Raw genomic sequence first — 19965 nt, forward strand, 5'->3', positions numbered from 1 at the left:
GTATACCGGTATTAGTATAGTACCGCGATACTAATGAATAATTTTCGGTATGATACCGTCTCTGAAACGTACCGGTCCCCCAACGCCCCGCGCCCGCATCGAAGTCACGTCGTGACATTGCTGGTTTTACGAGCAGACGAGCATTTTCGGCGGCGCACAATCACGGAGTACTTACAAGCAGACACAGTGTGTAGACAGAAAAGGGAGAATGGACGCATGTTGGCTTAAAAACTAACGATAAAGGTGAAGTTATAACACTGAAAAGCCCTCAGGAAGAGGTGCTACAAAACATGGCTAGCTAGCTCGCGGGTAACGTCCATTCGCCGTCGGCAGTGTTTCAGCGACTTCTAAATCGCTAATCCTGATCTTCGTGGCGACAAATAAAGTAAGTTTCTTACAAGTATCAACCCTGCAGGACGAGGAATAGCTAAACATGCTTCACTACACACCGTAGCTCACCGGCATCCAAATGTAAACAAACGCCATTGGTGGATCTACACCTAACATCTACTGTAATGATATCAAGTACAGGCACGTATCTAGTCGATACTACTATGAGTACTTTGATATTTTTTGGCATCACAACATCGTCTTTCGTTTTTTTTTAAATGTATATTATGTTTATAAACTCAGGAAATATGTCCCTGGACACATGAGGATTTTGAATATGACCAATGTATGATCCTGTAACTACTTGGTATCGGATTTATACCCAAATGTGTGGTATCATCCAAAACTAATGTAAAGTATCAAACAACAGAAGAATAAGTGATGATTACATTTTAACAGAAGTGTAGATAGAACATGTTGAAAGAGAAAGTAAGCAGATATTAACAGTAAATGAACAATTAGATTAATAATAAATGTTCTACCACTTGTCCTTCGTAATGTTTTTAGAATGGCTTTCCCAAAGTCCTGACTTAAATGTGTGGACAATGCTGAAGAAACAAGTCCATGTCAGAAAACCAACACATGTAGCTGAACTGCACCAATTTTGTCAAGAAAAGTGGTCAAAAATTCAACCAGAAGCTTACCAGAAGCTTGTGGATGGCTACCCAAAAGCACCCTATTGCAGTGAAACTTGCCAAGGGACATGTAACCAAATATTAACATTGCTGTATGTACTTTTGACCCTGCAAATTTGGTCAAGTTTTCAGTAGACCCATAATAAATTCATAAAATAACCAAACTTCATGAATGTTTTTGTGACCAACAAGTATGTGCTCCAATCACTCCATCACAAAAAAATAAAGACTTGTAAATTATCGGAAACTCAAGACAGCCATGACATTATGTTCTTTACAAGTGTATGTAAACTTTTGATCTTGACTGTATACGAATGAAGTAGATCCCCTCGACTTGGTTCATTGAAAAGTAGCTCACCTGCAGAAAAAGTGTAGGCACCCCTCCCTTATAACAATGAAATTCCTTAGACTGAGTGCAATATACATTGTCGGTATGACATTATCTCCATTCCTTTTTAAAGGGGAACATTATCACCAGACCTATGTAAGCGTCAATATATACCTTGATGTTGCAGAAAAAAGACCATATTTTTTTTAACCGATTTCCGAACTCTAAATGGGTGAATTTTGGCGAATTAAACGCCTTTCTAATATTCGCTCTCTGAGCGATGACGCACAACGTGGCGTCACATCGGGAAGCAATCCGCCATTTTCTCAAACACCGAGTCAAATCAGCTCTGTTATTTTCCGTTTTTTCGACTGTTTTCCGTACCTTGGAGACATCATGCCTCGTCGGTGTGTTGTCGGAGGGTGTAACAACACGAACAGGGACGGATTCAAGTTGCACCAGTGGCCCAAAGATGCGAAAGTGGCAAGAAATTGGACGTTTGTTCCGAAAACTTTACCGACGAAAGCTATGCTACGACAGAGATGGCAAGAATGTGTGGATATCCTGCGACACTCAAAGCAGATGCATTTCCAACGACAATGTCAAAGAAATCTGCCGCCAGACCCCCATTGAATCTGCCGGAGTGTGTGAGCAATTCAGGGACAAAGGACCTCGGTAGCACGGCAAGCAATGGCGGCAGTTTGTTCCCGCAGACGAGCGAGCTAAACCCCCTATCGTGCCTAGCTTCCCTGGCCTGCTGACATCAACTCCAAACCTGGACAGATCAGCTTTCAGGAAAAGAGCGCGGATGAGGGTATGTCTACAGAATATATTAATTGATGAAAATTGGGCTGTCTGCACTCTCAAAGTGCATGTTGTTGCCAAATGTATTTCATATGCTGTAAACCTAGTTCATAGTTGTTAGTTTCCTTTAATGCCAAACAAACACATACCAATCGTTGGTTAGAAGGCGATCGCCAAATTCGTCCTCGCTTTCTCCCGTGTCGCTGGCTGTCGTGTCGTTTTCGTCGGTTTCGCTTGCATACGGTTCAAACCGATATGGCTCAATAGCTTCAGTTTCTTCTTCAATTTCGTTTTCGCTACCTGCCTCCACACTACAACCATCTGTTTCAATACATGCGTAATCTGTTGAATCGCTTAAGCCGCTGAAATCCGAGTCTGAATCCGAGCTAATGTCGCTATAGCTTGCTGTTCTTTCCGCCATGTTTGTTTGTGTTGGCTTCACTATGTGACGTCACAGGAAAATGGACGGGTGTTTATAACGATGGTTAAAATCAGGCACTTTGAAGCTTTTTTAGGGATAATGCGTGATGGGTAAAATTTTGAAAAAAACTTCGAAAAATATAATAAGCCACTGGGAACTGATTTTTAATGGTTTTAACAATTCTGAAATTGTGATAATGTTCCCCTTTAAGTCGAACTTTTGCTTCCGTGCCCTAGAAGCTCAAAGAATAGTTGAGCATCCTCCAGAGGACACCCAAAGTCAGACAACACTTGAATCATGAGAGGTGGTTGAGCAATGTGCTGCTGAGCATTGAAAGAAAGCCTTGTGTCTTTTTGTGCTCAAACATTTCCTCAGTGGTGTTACTTCTATTATATGATGCTGTTTCTCTGCTCATTTCATCAAGGGCATGTGCCAAATACGGTCATTTGCACCGGTTGCTCAAAAAAAACACACAAAAAAACCTTTCATCCCATTTACGCACACGTCTCATTGTATTGTGTTATGGTGTGCAGAGAAGCGTGGGCGTCATAACGACAGCCAGCAGTAAATACTTGTGACAGGTGCTGCAGGGAAAAAAATGTCAGTGTAGTGGTTGGGTGCTTCAAAGGAGACGAGGAAATAGAAAATGCCTATCACTTTCCATCACATGCATCTGAATATCGCCTTGATTGTTACTACAAACAAATGTGTGCACATTATTCAATGCTTTTATGCTCCCTAAGGCCATCTTAAAACTCTCTCGAGTGTCACAGTCAATGGATAATTAGGTCATGGAGCCATACGAGTCACGCGACCAAAAGCAAAAATGATGACAAAACACAAACCACTTCCAGCTCGATCATGTTCCCACCAATGAAGTTCGATTGTTGAATCAGCCAAATAAGAAGAAATGTTTGTCGTGTATCAAAAGATGCCACGGCTTGTATTTTATTAAATGTTTTATTGGCTGCGTTTTGGGGCACTGGCCAGGAATCAGAGGCAGCAGCATGTAATGCTAATGACGCTAGCTTGATTACATTACGATAACAAGTACAAATATGCATGAAAACACTCCGACAGACCTCACACATGGGACAGTTTAATAAGTATGACTTGTTTTAGTTATATTGTAAAACTTACAAATGATTCTTTCTAGCGGAAACGCTATGGACAAATAAATCCGGTTCAAGGAACGAAACCGAAAATACATTTTCCACCTGCAGTGAGTGAACTCGTCCAAAAGATGGCGACATAGCACAGACAATAAAACACATTTTCATTGTCTCTGTATTTCGTTGAATCCCCCAAAAATGATGACCATTAGCGAAGAAAAATCCATAAATTAGTAAAGGCCGCAGGGTCCAAAGCGTGGGGAAAAGGTAGCGGCTAAAAGTTCGGAAAATACGGTACATTAATTACTCAACTATTTTTATACGCATACGTTAATATAACTGGAAAAAATCCAGAAATAAATATAGTAACGGAATGTCGTACTTTATTTTGCTATTTTAACATTATTGTTTTAGTATTTAATATTAATAGCCGAAATAGACTTTATGGTCAGATTCATCCATCCATCCATTTTCTACCACTTGTCCCTTTTGGGGTCGCGTGGGGTGCTGGAGCCTATCTCAGCATGACAAACTAATTTATTAATGAGAGGTTATGCAACAAAAAAAAAAGTGTCTGTTTTCTCAGTACTTGTAATATAATTTCCTTATCAAAATGAATAAATAAATATTATATAAAAGAAAAAATAATTCCTAATAATGGCACGCTAATTATCCGTCCATTATTTACCGTGCGCCCCTTATCAAAACGCAAAGCTTACATGCAGGCTGTTTATTTGTCTTTAAAAATTTTTTACTGGCTTTGAAAATTTAAAAATGTATAAATGGCCCCTGCATGATTTGATTTAACTAACGATTAATTTGATAGTCGATTATTACTTCGATTAATCAATTAATAATCGGATAAAAGAGACAAACTACATTTCTATCCTTTCCAGTATTTTATTGAAAAAAAAAACAGCATACTGGCACCATAATTTTTTTGATTATTGTTTCTCAGCTGTTTGTACATGTTGCAGTTTATAAATAAAGGTTTATAAAAAAAAATAACAAATAAAAATAAATAAATAATTGCCTCTGCGCATGCACATAGCATAGATCCAAGGAATCGATGACTAAATTAATCGCCAACTATTTTTATAATCGATTTTAATCGACTAGTTGTTGCAGCCCTAATTTGATTGTTCAGTGTGCGGCCCCCAGTGGAAAAAGTTTGGACACCCTTGCCTAAGAGACACTTGAAAAGCAATTATTCATTTTAGCACCATTTTTTTACACACCAGTTTTCCAATTGGTGGAAATACTTATTAGTACTGTAGTGTTGGGTAAGGAAACCTGATTTCACACAGCGTCATATAGCAGCATTACAACGGATCAAATGCTTACCTTATGAAGAAGCGTGACGACCTGTCGCAGCTTCAATCGGTGCAAAATGCAGACATCGTAAAGGGCCGATACGGCCAGCACAGTCACTCCCAGCTCTTTCCAGAGCATGCTGCATGCAGCACAGCTCAGGCTGCCTAGGAACCAAGCCAGAAGCCGCAATGGTCCAGCGTTGCCCCGCAGCTTACAGTAACGTATGTAGCACAGCAGGGACAGCAGGAAGAACAAGGCGGCGCCTTCATCGGCCCGACCCACCAAACCCGCCACCGCTTCAGTGTGGATGGGGTGGGACGCGAAGAGCAGGCCGGCCAGTAGGCTCCACCAGCCTCCCCCCAGCAGCAGGTGAGCCAGCCACGTAAAAAGGCCGGTCACTGCCCCGTGGAGGCCCACATTAACCAAGTGGTAACCCCAAGGATCCAGCCCACCGGCAGCGTGATTGAAGCGGAAGGAGAGGGTGCACAGTGGCCGGTACGACTTATGGCTGCCGCTGTGTGTGAGCAAGGTGCCCCAGAAGTCATCGTAGAAGATATTTGTCCAGGGGGTTTCTGGAAGCAGATCCTGATTGGTCTTGATTGCACGACTGTAAAGAAATAGACAGGGAAAAAAAAGGTTACAATCAACTTTGGGCTAAAATAAGTGATGTGGTGCAGACTGTAGATTACATTTACATTATAGCTGTACTGAACCTTGACATTTGTGCCACTTCAATTAACGTCAGACTGCTTTACTGCCAGCCCAATTTACCACCTTGACAAGTTCAATTTATGTTATTTTCTTCTTTCTGTGAATTCCCTAAGGCAGTGTTCTTCAACCTTTTTTTTTGCGATGAAAAAATCCAGAGGCACACCACCAGCAGAAATCATTAAAAAACTAAACTCAGTTGACAATAAAAAGTCGCAAGTGTTGGATATGACTTTAAACCAAAACCGACCATGCATCACTATAGCTTGTGTCTCAAAGTAGGTGTGCTGTCACGACCTATCACATCACGTCGTGACTTATTTGGAGTTTTTTGCTGTTTTCCCGTTTTTAGTGTTTTAGTTCTTGTCTTGCGCTTTTTCTCTTTTTTTGGTATTTTCCTGTAGCAGTTTCATGTCTTTCAGCGATATTTCCCGCATCTACTTTGTTTTGGCAATCAAGAATATTTCAGTTGTTTTTATCCTTCTTTGTGGGGACATTGTTGATTGTCATGTCATGTTCGGATGCACATTGTGGACGCCGTCTTTGCTCCACAGTAAGTCTTTGCTGTCGTCCAGCATTCTGTTTTTGTTTACTTTGCAGTCAGTTCAGTTTTAGTTTCGTTCTGCATAGCCTTCACTAAGCTTCAATGTCTTTTCTTAGGGGCACTCACCTTTTGTTTATATTTGGTTTAAGCATTAGACACCTTTTTACCTGCACGCTGCCTTCCGCTTCTACAAAGCAATTAGCTACCGGCTGCCACCTACCGATATGGAAGAGTATTACACGGTTACTCTGCCGAGCTCTAGACAGCACAGACACTCAACAACAACACATCATTTGCAGACTATAATTACTAGTTTGCAAAAAATATTTTAAACCAAACAAGTGAATTTGGATAATCTCCCAAGGCACACCAGACTGTATTTTACAGACACAGTGGTTGAAAAACAGTGCCCTAAGGTTGCATTGCAAAGTTACGAACAAAAGGTTAGAGTTTTCTTGCTGCATCAGGTCTGGGTCAGGGAAGCATTCTCAAACAGAAACTCAAATTCTAAACATGTTCGCCACTCTTGCCGCAGCACTTACAGCTGCAGACTTGGGGATTAGGCAAGAGTGCCACACCCTTGACCACAAACAAACATGGGCACACAGTAGGGGAACACCAAACTGTTTTATAAAGACGATGATGTGGTGATGGTCAACATTTACGTTCGGTGCTCTCTTAAAAAGCAGCAATATAGAATGATTTACTCACTTCTAAACAAAAGGGTGAACCCAAACATGTACTTTGAGTTTCTCTCAGCAGGCTTAGATGCTAAATAAAGAGCCAAGTTGACGTTTCTTGTGTCAGGGATGAACCTCAGTGACCTGACTAAACACCGCAACATCAGCCACAAGCTGTTTGAGTGTCAGTGGGCCGGAGCAGGGGGGATGGGGGCAGTCGGCGGGGGTCAGGGGAGTGGAACGGGAAGGCACATATCTCTCAGCAGGAATCCTTCCATGTTTTTTTTTTTCCATCTGCCCTGTTTGCCTGACACGCGACCGCTGCTTTCACTGGGACACGGCGGCACTGATGATTTGATGGCAGCAGCGTGTGCCTCCTCAAAGGGGAAGGTAGTTGGCCGGAGCAGAACAGGGGTGTGACAATTAGGTGAGACAGATGCGACGCGGCAAGTGAGAACAAGCCAAAAGCGCCGGATCAAGCTTGTAACGTGCCCTGGAGGCCGCCCCAATTAACATACTCAATTAGCTCAAAGAGAGCTGGGTGCACTGAGATAATCATGGAAAACATGCAACGAGATGCATGATTTTTTTCTGTTGAAAATATGAAGTAGACTCCATATAAAAAAGCAACACCAACATCCATCTATCTAACTATATATTAGGGGGGACAATATGACCTAAAATCTATATTGCGATATATCTTGCACTTTCTTGCTATAACGATATACACTAGATTGCCAAAAGTATTTGGCCACCCATCCAAATGATCAGAAGCAGGTGTCCTAATCACTTAGCCCGGCCACAGGTGTATAAATTAAACACTTAGGCATGGAGACTGTTTCTACAAACATTTGTGAAAGAATGGGCCGCTCTTAAGAGCTCAGTGATTTCCAGCGTGGAACTGTCATAGGATGCCACCTGTGCAACAAATCCAGTTGTGAAATTTCCTCGCTCCTATTATAAGAAAATGGAAGAGTTTGGGAACAACAGCAACTAAGCCACAAAGTGGTAGGCCACGTAAACTGACAGAGAGGGGTCAGCGGATGCTTAAGCGCATAGTGCAAAGACTTTCTGCACAGTCAGTTGCTACAGAGCTCCAAACTTCATGTGACCTTACAATTAGCCCACGTACAGTACGCAGAGAGCTTCATGGATAGGGTTTCCTAAGGCCGAGCAGCTGCATCTAAGCCATACATCACCAAGTCCAATGCAAAAGGTGGGATGCAGTGGTGTAAAGCACGTCGCCACTGGACTCTAGAGCAGTGGAGACGCGATCTCTGGAGTGATGAATCACACTTTTCCATCTGACAATCTGATGGACCAGTCTGGGTTTGGAGGTTACCAGGAGAATGGTACATTTCGGACTGCATTGTGCCAAGTGTGAAATTTCATGGAGGAGGAATTATGGTGTGGAGTTGTTTTTCAGGAGTTGAGCTTGGCCCCTTGTTCCAGTGAAAGGAACTTTGAATGCTCCAGGATACCAAAACATTTTGGACAATTCCATGCTCCCAACGTTGTGGGAACAGTTTGGAGCGGGCCCTTTCCTTGTCCAACATGACTGTGCACCAGTGCAGAAAGCAAGGTCCATAAAGACATGGATGACAGAGTCTGGTGTGGATGGACTTGACTGGCCTGCACAGAGTCCTGACCTGAACCCGATGGAGCACCTTTGGGATGAATTAGAATGGAGACTGAGAGCCAGGTCTTCTTGACCAACATCAGTGTGTGACCTCACCAATGCGCTTTTGGAAGAATGGTCGAAAATGACTATAAACACACTCCGCAACCTTGTGGACAGCCTTCCCAGAAGAGTTGACGCTGTAATAGCTGCAAAAGGTGGACCGACATCATTTTGAACCCTATGGGTTAGGAATGGGATGGCATTTCAAGTTCATATGTGAGTCAAGGCAGGTGGCCAAATACATTTTGGCAATATAGTGTATATCACAATATATTATTTGGTATGTATAATAATAATACAATCAATTTAAAACGGGTTACACAAGCTCCAAATTTGGCTGTTGCCGTATGCAGTGACATATTGCGTCCTATCATCTAAAATGGATACATGCCAAGCTACATGTGCTTTACTTGGCTATTAACCACATTGTTTTGCTTTGGTGTGATTCATTCATTGTAACATCCATCTACTGCTTATTCACATGGAGACAAACAACCATTCACGGTCACATTCACACCTAAGGAAAATGTGTCTGTGTATAACAGTTTTGGATGCCTGTGTTCGCGGTGATTCGCAGTCTGGCAACATTGCACTAAACAAAACGCCAACAAAAGGCACGACAAAGTATGATTTCCATCTAATCTTGGCATGCGCATAATAACACTAACATGCAGTGACATAAATGCTGATAAAAGCAGCATTTTACCCAAGAGTGTAAAAGTCTACATAATGTCGTGACCGGGTGAATCTATACATTGTTTATGGCTTTTTTTTTTCTTTTCTCGACTGTCTGGAAAATAAATAGCAGTTATGTTCATCTTCAAGATATATACAGTACAGGCCAAATGTTTGGACACACCTTCTCATTCAATGTGTTTTCTTTATTTTCATAGTAAATTGGAACTGAAGGCATCAAAACTATGAATGAACACATGTGGAGTAATGCACTTAACAAAAAAAGGTGAAATAACTGAAAACATGTTTTATATTCTAGTTTCTTCAAAATAGCCACCCGTTGCTCCGATTACTTTTTCGCACACTCTTGGCATTCTCTCGATGAGCTTCAAGAGGTTGAAATGGTTTTCACTTCACAGGTGTGCTTGAAGCTCATCGAGAGAATGCCAAGAGTGTGCAAAGCAGTAACCAGAGCAAAGGGTGGCTATTTTAAAGAAACGAGAATATAAAACATGTTTTCAATTATTTCACCTTTTTTTTTTTTAACTACATAACTCCACATGTATTCATAGTTTTGATGCCTTCAGTGACAATCTACAATGTAAATAGTCATGAAAATAAAGAAAACACATTGATTGAGGAGAAGGTGTGTCCAAGTTTTTCAAAGATAAATTATGATACTTTAAAAAAAGGTGGGGTGTGGTTTCATTTGCAATCTGGAAAAGCCTCCAGAGTCAAAAATCTTGTAAACAGACTCATAATCATAAGACTTATAATGATACAAGTGACTGTAGAGCAAAATGTACGCACAATTTACACCAAAGAATATCCAATCCCAAAGCCAAAGTACTCAGAGAAAACTAACGCAGGCATGGGGAGAACATGCAAACTCCACTCAAAGATGCCTGAATAGAGATTTAAAGGGGAACATTATCACAATTTCAGAAGGGTTAAAACCATTAAAAATCAGTTCCGAGTGGCTTATTATATTTTTCGAAGTTTTTTTCAAAATTTTACCCATCACGCAATATCCCTAAAAAAAGCTTCAAAGTGCCTGATTTTAACCATCGTTATATACACCCGTCCATTTTCCTGTGACGTCACATAGTGAAGCCAACACAAACAAACATGGCGGAAAGAACAGCAAGCTATAGCGACATTAGCTCGGATTCAGACTCGGATTTCAGCAGCTTAAGCAATTCAACAGATTACGAATGTATTGAAACGGATGGTTGTAGTGTGGAGGCAGGTAGCGAAAACGAAATTGAAGAAGAAACTGAAGCTATTGAGACATATCGGTTTGAACCGTATGCAAGCGAAACCGACGAAAACGACACGACAGCCAGCGACACGGGAGAAAGCGAGGACGAATTCGGCGATCGCCTTCTAATCAACGATTGGTATGTGTTTGTTTGGCATTAAAGGAAACTAACAACTATGAACTAGGTTTACAGCATATGAAATATATTTGGCAACAACATGCACTTTGAGAGTGCAGACAGCCCAATTTTCATCAATTAATAAATTCTGTAGACATACCCTCATCCGCTCTCTTTTCCTGGGGGTCTGGTGGCAGATTTATTTGACTTTATCGTTGGAAATGCATCTGCTTTGAGTGTCGCAGGATATCCACACATTTTTGCCATCTCTGTCGTAGCATAGCTTTCGTCGGTAAAGTGTACGGAACAAACGTCCAATTTCTTGCCACTTTCGCATCTTTGGGCCACTGGTGCAACTTGAATCCGTCCCTGTTCGTGTTGTTACACCCTCCGACAACACACCGACGAGGCATGATGTCTCCAAAGTACGGAAAACAGTCGAAAAAACAGAAAATAACAGAGCTGATTTGACTCGATGTTTGAGAAAATGGCGGATTGCTTCCCGAGAGCGAATAGTAGAAAGGCGTTTAATTCGCCAAAATTCACCCATTTAGAGTTCGGAAATCGGTTAAAAAAATATATGGTCTTTTTTTCTGCAACATCAAGGTATATATTGACGCTTACATAGGTCTGGTGATAATGTTCCCCTTTAAACCCTCCACCTGTGGGGCTTTTAAACCTAATTTATTTTTTGCATGTGGTATTGCAGGAAATGCAACATCCATCAAATCACAAAAAAAGTCAAACAAGTAGAAACAGCCTTTTTATGATATATCAAAGGGAGTGTAAAATTACCCGGCCTTAAGATATTAAAAAAGGGTGCAGAAAAAGTCAGCATAGACGTCATGGAAGCACACGAGCTCGTCTGGACAGACTGAGAGAGGCTCCAACCCTCCATCAGATGACTTAAAAGCACATCACTCCACTATATGACTAATACATGCCAGTTTATTTTCTCCAGCCCATTTGTCAAGTAAAATCTTCATTTCACTGCAGGGCGCTCACATAAGAGGCAATATGGTTAAATTACATTTCTATAATCTTTTAAGAGTCAAATGTGTTTTTTTTTCCATCGTACAGCGTGGCTAGAGAGTTATGTATCGCCACAAAGCCACAGTTCATTTTCTGGCAACAAAGCAAAGACAAAAGCCGGTGCCAGTCCGTCCAAACCCAATTGTGTTTATAGCCTTGGCTTCTGGAGTCATCACGAATGAGGTGCACTTCTTTACTTAAAACTACATGTCGCTGGCCAGCACCTGTGTCTAACAGAATAGCGCGACATGGAAAAAAAAAACAGGGTTGTATATTCATAACCAAGCCTGATGAATAGAATCCACTTACAAGACTTTGTACTACACAAATCACGAAAGTGCCGGTAGACGAGCAGGAGTTGATCATCAGGCCATGCTTTTCTACCATTAAAAAGCCCAGCTGGAGCAGGAGATTGAGTTTCAGCTACTGGCCAGCCTCGTTTCGGACTAGAACTGGAGGCAGGGAAATTCTCTCTGTGCACTTAAGGAGCACATTCTTGCCCTGTTCCTCAGACTCCCAAAGGAACGAGAGGATCATGTGGCCTCTGACAACAGATGACCGAAAGAAACAGCATCTTCATAACTTGGTCATCCAATTTTGTCATGCCCTAGTTGCATCCTCCATAACTCATTTAAATCTACATCTTGTAGCCGAGTCTGTCAAACAGGCCCAGAGTATAATACTACCACCACCATGCTTGACGGTGGAATGGTGTTCCTGGGATTAAAGGGGAACATTATCACCAGACGTATGTAAGCGTCAATATATACCTTGATATTGCAGAAAAAAGACCATATATTTTTTTAACCGATTTCCGAACTCTATATGGGTGAATTTTGGCGAATTAAACGCCTTTCTATGTGACGTCACATCAGGAAGCAATCCGCCATTTTCTCAAACACAGAGTCAAATCAGCTCTGTTATTTTCCGTTTTTTCGACTGTTTTACGTACCTTGGAGACATCATGCCTCGTCGGTGTGTTGTCGGAGGGTGTAACAACACGAACAGGGACGGATTCAAGTTGCACCAGTGGCCCAAAGATGCGAAAGTGGAAAGAAATTGGACGTTTGTTCCGCACACTTTACCGACGAAAGATATGCTACGACAGAGATGGCAAGAATGTGTGGATATCCTGCGACACTCAAAGCAGATGCATTTCCAACGATAAAGTCAAAGAAATCTGCCACCAGACCCCCAGACAAAGAGAGCGGATGAGGGTATGTCTACAGAATTTAGTAATTGATGAAAACTGGGCTGTCTGCACTCTCAAAGTGCATGTTGTTGCCAAATGTATTTCATATGCTGTAAACCTAGTTCATAGTTGTTAGTTTCCTTTAATGCCAAACAAACACATACCAATCGTTGGTTAGAAGGCGATCGCCGAATTCGTCCTCGCTTTCTCCCGTGTCGCTGGCTGTCGTGTCGTTTTCGTCGTTTTCGCTTGCATACGGTTCAAACCGTTATTGCTCAATAGCTTCAGTTTCTTCTTCAATTTCGTTTTCGCTACCTGCCTCCACACTACAACCATCCGTTTCAATATTTGCGTAATCTGTTGAATCGCTTAAGCCGCTGAAATCCGAGTCTGAATCCGAGCTAATGTCGCTATACATTGCTGTTCTAGCCGCCATGTTTGTTTGTATCGGCATCACTGTGTGACGTCACAGGAAAATGGACGGGTGTATATAACGATGGTTAAAATCAGGCACTTTGAAGCTTTTTATAGGGATATTGCGTGATGGGTAAAATTTTGAAAAAAACTTTGAAAATTAAAATAAGCCACTGGGAACTGATTTTTAACGGTTTTAACCCTTTTGAAATTGTGATAATGTTCCCCTTTAAAGGCCTCACCTTTTCTCCTCCAAACATATTGATGGGTATTGTGGACAATTTTTGTTTCATCTGACATCACATGGACAAAGACAATACCTTCTGTTGGAAAGTTCTGTGGTCAGATGAAACAAAACCACAGATGAAACAAAAATTGAGCTGTTTGGCCACAATACCCAGCAATATGTTTGGAGGAGAAAAGGTGAGGTCTTTAATCCCAGAAACACCATTCCTACCGTCAATCATGGTGGTGGTAGTATTATGCTCTGGGCATGTTTTGCTGCCAATGAAACTGGTGCTTTAAATGGGACAATGCAAAAGGAGGATTACCTCCAAATTCTTCAGGACAACCTAAAATCATCAGCCCAGAGGTTGGGTCTTGGGTTGAGTTGGGTGTTCCAACAGGACAATGACCCCAAACACATGTCAAAAGTAGTAAAGGAACGGCTAAATCAGGCTAGAATTAAAGTTTTAGAATGGCCTTCCCAAAGTCCTGACTTAAACGTGTGGACAATGCTGAAGAAAGAAGTCCATGTCAGAAAACCAACACATTTAGCTGAACTGCACCAATTTTGTCAAGAGAAGTGGTCAACAATTCAACCAGAATCTTGCCAGAAGCTTGTGGATGGCTACCAAAATCGCCTTATTGCAGTGAAACTTGCCAAGGGACATGTAACCAAATATTAACTTTGCTGTATGTATACTTTTGACCCAGCAGATTTGGACCCATAATAAATTCATAAAAGAACCAAACTTCATGAATGTTTTTTGTGACCAACAAGTATGTGCTCCAATCACTCTATCACAAAAAAATAAGAGTTGTGGAAAGTATTGGAAACTCAAGACAGCCATGACATTATGTTCTTTACAAGTGAATGAAAACTTTTGATCACGACTGTATTTTTTATTTATTTTTTTGTCATAAAAAAATACAATCATGTGTGCTTACGGACTGTATCCCTGCAGACTGTATTGATCTATATTGATATATAATGTAGAAACCAGAAATGTTAATAACAGAAAGAAACAACCCTTTTGTGCGAATGAGGGGAGGGAGGTTTTTTGGGTTGGCGCACTATTTTTAAGTGTATCTTGTGTTTTTTTATGTTGATTTAATAAAAAAAAATGTAATATTTATTTATTTATTTATTTTTTAATTTGTTGTGCGGCCCGGTACCAATCGATCCACGGACCGGTACCGGTTGGGGACCACTGGATTAATGCACTCAGTACTCGTGATGCTGGTTATTTTTCAGATCATACAGTCAATAGTGCTCACCATGAATGTAAAAATATTTACAGTTAATACAGTAATCGTAATGGCCGACCTCACTCATGGACGACCGGTATCGATTGAGCAGCATAAAACCCTGATCCGAACAACCAACTTCTCAGTACACAAAGTACATATTTGATATAAATCAAAATACCATCAAATTTAAAAGAACATGTGAGCTCCTATTTTAAGAAAACCACAATATGAACAAGTATACTTTCACATGCACCTTCTGCGGCCGAAAACATCGTGCAAACGCAGTGCACAATAATTGAAATTACTGTGGTAAACCCAGAGACCTTAAAATGTTTCAAACATTTCCTCGGCTCATTATTTTTAGAGACAGACTACACGACATGACCAACAATAAAGCCCGCAAAGGCAGCATCTCGCCTATTGTTCCCATCCTGGGATGTCCATATGCAATATCCTCAAGAAATACATCATTTTGACAACACCAAAGCCAACGCTTTTAATAGTCAAATAAATGAAACCAAAATGAAACACTCGTTCTTCTCATATATCTTGGTCTGCAAAACCATTTATCATTTGCATAAATGAAGATCCGACCAGGGCCAACGGTTATGTAAATGTGACTGACATAATTCTAAAAGAATACGGTATTTCCTGCCTTGACTTATTCATTCTGCTCAAGAAAAAAAATAGACCATTGTTGACCGTTGTTTTTCCAAATTGTATTAAATTATGGGATTGTTGGATTTATTGATTATACATTGTATAGAGCAGGGATGTCAAACTCGTTTTTATTGAGGGCCACATCGCAGTTATGGCTGCCATCAGAGGGCCGCTTGTAACAGCGAATAATGTCTGAATATGCCTCTGGATTTCATTATTAATTATATAAATTGTTTTAAGTGAACTGTCAATTTTACAGTTAAAACATTACATTTTCAACATTTTACTGTAAAGTATAGTCCATCCATCCATTTTCTACCACTTATTCCCTTCGGGGTCGCGGGGGGTGCTGGAGCCTATCTCAGCTACAATCGGGCGGAAGGCGGGGTACACCCTGGACAAGTCGCCACCTCATCACAGGGCCAACACAGATAGACAGACAACATTCACACTCACATTCACACACTAGGGACCATTTAGTGTTGCCAATCAACCTATCCCCAGGTGCAAGTCTTTGGAAGTGGGACGAAGCCTGAGTAGTAGTGAGTTCAATCCCGGCCTCGGGATCTTTCTGTGTGGAGTTTGCATGTTTTCCCCGTAAAATATAGTGTTTTAAAAAAAAAAAAAAATTTTTACAACATTTTACGGTAAATGGAAATAGAGTACCAGTGTTTTTTTTTGGGGGGGGGGGGAGGGGTTTCTGAAAAAGCTGGCAGGTTGGTTGCCAGAATTTTTGTGTTAAATTTACATTGGTATTTACAACATTATATTGTTAATGGAAAATCAGTACAACTTTTTCTTTTATTCTGGCAACTTAGCTGCCAGTTTTTGTACAGCAAAAACCAATCTAACGTCTTTCCATTTATAGTAATACACCGTTAAAAACAACAACCGTAGATTTTGCAGTAAAAAGAATTTTGACGCAAAAAACAGTGGTAGCTTTTTTCAATTAACAGTAAAATGCTGTGAAGAACACCGTAAAATGTATTGTCGTTTTTAGTTTTATTTAATTTATTATTTTTATTTTTTTTCTCCTTTTTTTTTTTATTGTAATTTTTATGAATTTGATGGGTAGTTTGCTGTAAATTTACTTATTTTTATTACATTTTTATTTAGACAAAAACATTTAGGAAAGTATGATAATATACTGAAATATTTGTTGAAATAATGGATAAGGTTTAAAAGGCATGCTGTTTCAACATACTTGCCAACCCTCACGGATTTTCCGGGAGACTACCGAAATTCAGCGCCTCTCCCGAAAACCTCCCGGGACAAATTTTCTCCCGAAAATCTCCTGAAATTCAGGCGGACCTGAGTGACGTGTCGACAGCCTGTTTTCACGTCCGCTTTCCCACAATATAAACAGCGTGCCTGCCCAATCACGTTATAACTGTAGAATGATCGAGGGCGAGTTCTTGGTTTCTTATGTGGGTTTATTGTTAGGCAGTTTCATTAACGTTCTCCCACCGCGGCAACAACACACAACAACAGCAGTCACGTTTTTGTCTACCGTAAAGCAGTTTGTCTGCCGTAAACAGCAATGTTGTGATACTCTTAAACAGGACAATACTGCCATCTACTGTACATGCATATGTGACATTAACATCTAGGGCTTTTAGAGAGTGCAGTGCACAACTGCGCACACAACAAGGAGACGAAGCAGAATGCATCATCAGAGAGGGTGTTCAGCATGGTTAGAAAAATAGTGACAGAGAATAGAACAAGGATGGACAATTCAACCCTTAACTCAACAATGAGTAGATGAGTGTTATGTGTGTGTATATGTGTAAATAAATGAACACTGAAATTCAAGTATTTCTCTTATTTATATATATATATATATATATATATATAAAATAAAATAAATATATATATATATAAATATATATATATATGTATATATATATATATATCTATATATATATATATACACACATATATATATATATATATATATATATATATATATATATATATATATATATATATATAGCTAGAATTCACTGAAAGTCAAGTATTTCTTATATATATTACTTGACTTGGTGAATTCTAGCTGTAAGTATACTCCTCCCCTCTTAACCACGCCCCCCACCTCCCGAAATCAGAGGTCTCAAGGTTGGCAAGTATGTGTTTCAAGCAGTACATATATTTTTTTCTGTCAAAATTTAAAAAAAAAATTACATTTAGTAAGAAAATGTTAAGTACTTTATTGACACATAATTTCCAGCTGTTTGCAGGCCAGATAAAATGATGTAGCGGGCCAGATCTGGCCCCCGGGCCTTGAGTTTGACTCCCCTGGTATAGAGGGTTCAATTTGGTTGTTACAATCTGATTTGTCCCCCCCCCCCAATCCCCCCCATCATATTCGTGGCACCCCCTAGAAAATTCCGCTCTAGGCAATTGCCCCTGTGACCTTTGATCTACAGTAACACTGCAGACATGTTTGACTAACAGGTTGACATTTCCGAATTTTGAGAAATTACTTTCAAATGTTTGAATGTGCCTAAGGCCTATAAAGCACGTACATTTTGACAGTAGATTAGGAGAAAATAAAGCCGTGTTGGATCTAAAAATGATAAAAGGTCTGCCACTGTGCATATGTCATCACCCAGCTTTGAATATTTGAAAGAGGCCCATTGGTATTTTCAGTCACCAGGGAAGCTCATTTATTGTTTCCGGAAAGCTCTTTTGTCTTATGTTTCATCCCATGTGCATGCAAGCAGGCCATTAATGCCATTGCTCCCGTTCCATTAGCCAACTCGATAACTTCATTGAATTAAGTCATATATATGTATTTGATTTTGTGATACTCTTGTTGCAGGCTCAAATCCTTTCCTGACAAAACAGAAACAGCATCATATTGTAAGAAGCCACATTGTATAAAAGAGCAGGAGGTGGTGCATTATAAAACTAAGGGAAGTTATTTCCTTTGAAAAAAAGAGACGCTTTCTTCAATTAGCTTAAAAGCTATGGGAATATAGAAGGAAAAGCCAAAACGGTGTCTGGCAAACCAAGTGAAATCTAATCAAGAACTAATATTGTCGAACAAGCTAAGCAAGGGAGAAAACACACAGAGGTCCTGTTCCAAATTAGTTTTGGCTCCGGTTTGTAACTTTCGCTTTCTGAGTGTTTTGATTAACAAGTAATTGATAACTCCAGTGGCAGAATGTCTGGAATGTTGTGGATATTAGAGCTGAGGGGAAGTGAGGACACAAAGGCAGAAAGAAAATGCTGCTTCCATCTATTTGATATGATGAGCAATGTGAAAATAAGAATCTAACCACAGTGTTTTATAGAATTCAATGCAAGTTCAGTTTTTTTCTTATGATTTACTGACCACCGACAAAAAAACCTATACAAATCTAACACAAAACATGGCATTCATTTGATTTGATTTTAAAAGATTATTTCAGACATGCTTGAAAAATAATACAATCAAATACATCATATTAGAGCATGCGGCCCGTTAAGCTTTTCAATCTGGCCCGCCGGACATTCCCAAATATTTTTTTTTAAGATGGAAACTGTAGCTGCCATTATGATGTGCAGTGATGTTTTCAAATGACCGTAAGTCTTGAACTATACAAAGTATTTCAACGGTTGGAATCTGCGCTTTTGCATGATATACTAGTTACTATGGTAATGTAAGTCACAGCAGCTCAGACGAGGCACCAAGCAGTGTGGGTGGGGAGCGTTTCCACTGAGTGTTTCCAGAGCGGCCAGCCTGAAATGCGGGTGTCAGGGACAGACTCGGAAGGACATTTTTACCACAAAGTTCTAAAGCTTAGTGATATATCAGAAATATCAGATTGTATGAGTTTTTTTTATCGAGAGGAGTGGTACTTTCATATGCTGTCAATATTCAGTGTTTTATCGTTCATAGCTAATATTGAAAATCCCATATTCTTTATTTTCATGTACATTCTGGGTGTCTCATTCAGTAAAAAAAAAAAAAAAATTCCATACCGTTTTTAAGGCGGTCTGTCATAACGTTTTTAGCATTCAATCAGACATTATTGTGAGGTTTTGTAATAGTGTTCCTAAAAATAGGACCCATGCACACATACTGTACAGCAGATTTTCACAGGTTACATACATCATATATATATAAATATATATGTGTGTGTAAGTGTATATATATAACAAAATTCTAGACGTATTGCTGGTTGTTATTTAGATAAAGACAATCTACAGAGGTCTGAACACACATTAACAACGAAGCCGTTAAGTTGGCAACACTGATCCCTCCTTCTACAAAACCCAAAACCAGTGAAGTTGGCATGTTGTGTAATTTGTAAATAAAAACAGAATACAATTATTTGCAAATCCTTTTCAACTTATATTCAATTGAATAGACCACAAAGACAAGATATTTAATGTTCGAACTGAGAAACTTGTTTTTTTTTTGTGCAAATAATCATTAACTTAGAATTTAATGGCAGCAACACATTGCCAAAACGTTGGCAGAGGGGCATTTTTAGTTACATGGCCTTTCCTTTTAACAACACTCAGTAAATGTTTTA

At 40.0% G+C, this 19965-nt stretch overlaps 1 protein-coding gene across 2 annotated transcripts in view; it reads right to left on the reverse strand.

Moving 5' to 3' along the window:
* tmtc2b (transmembrane O-mannosyltransferase targeting cadherins 2b) overlaps positions 1-19965 on the reverse strand; it is a 238514-nt gene that overhangs the window by 137726 nt on the left and 80823 nt on the right. For both annotated transcript variants that reach the window (XM_061970158.2, XM_061970159.2), the window contains one exon: positions 5035-5611. In XM_061970158.2, coding sequence (XP_061826142.1) covers positions 5035-5611 — 577 coding nt within the window. The remainder of the gene's footprint in view (positions 1-5034; positions 5612-19965) is intronic.

The sequence above is a fragment of the Nerophis lumbriciformis genome, linkage group LG10 (assembly GCF_033978685.3).
Source record: "Nerophis lumbriciformis linkage group LG10, RoL_Nlum_v2.1, whole genome shotgun sequence".
Taxonomy (NCBI): Eukaryota; Metazoa; Chordata; class Actinopteri; order Syngnathiformes; family Syngnathidae; genus Nerophis; species Nerophis lumbriciformis.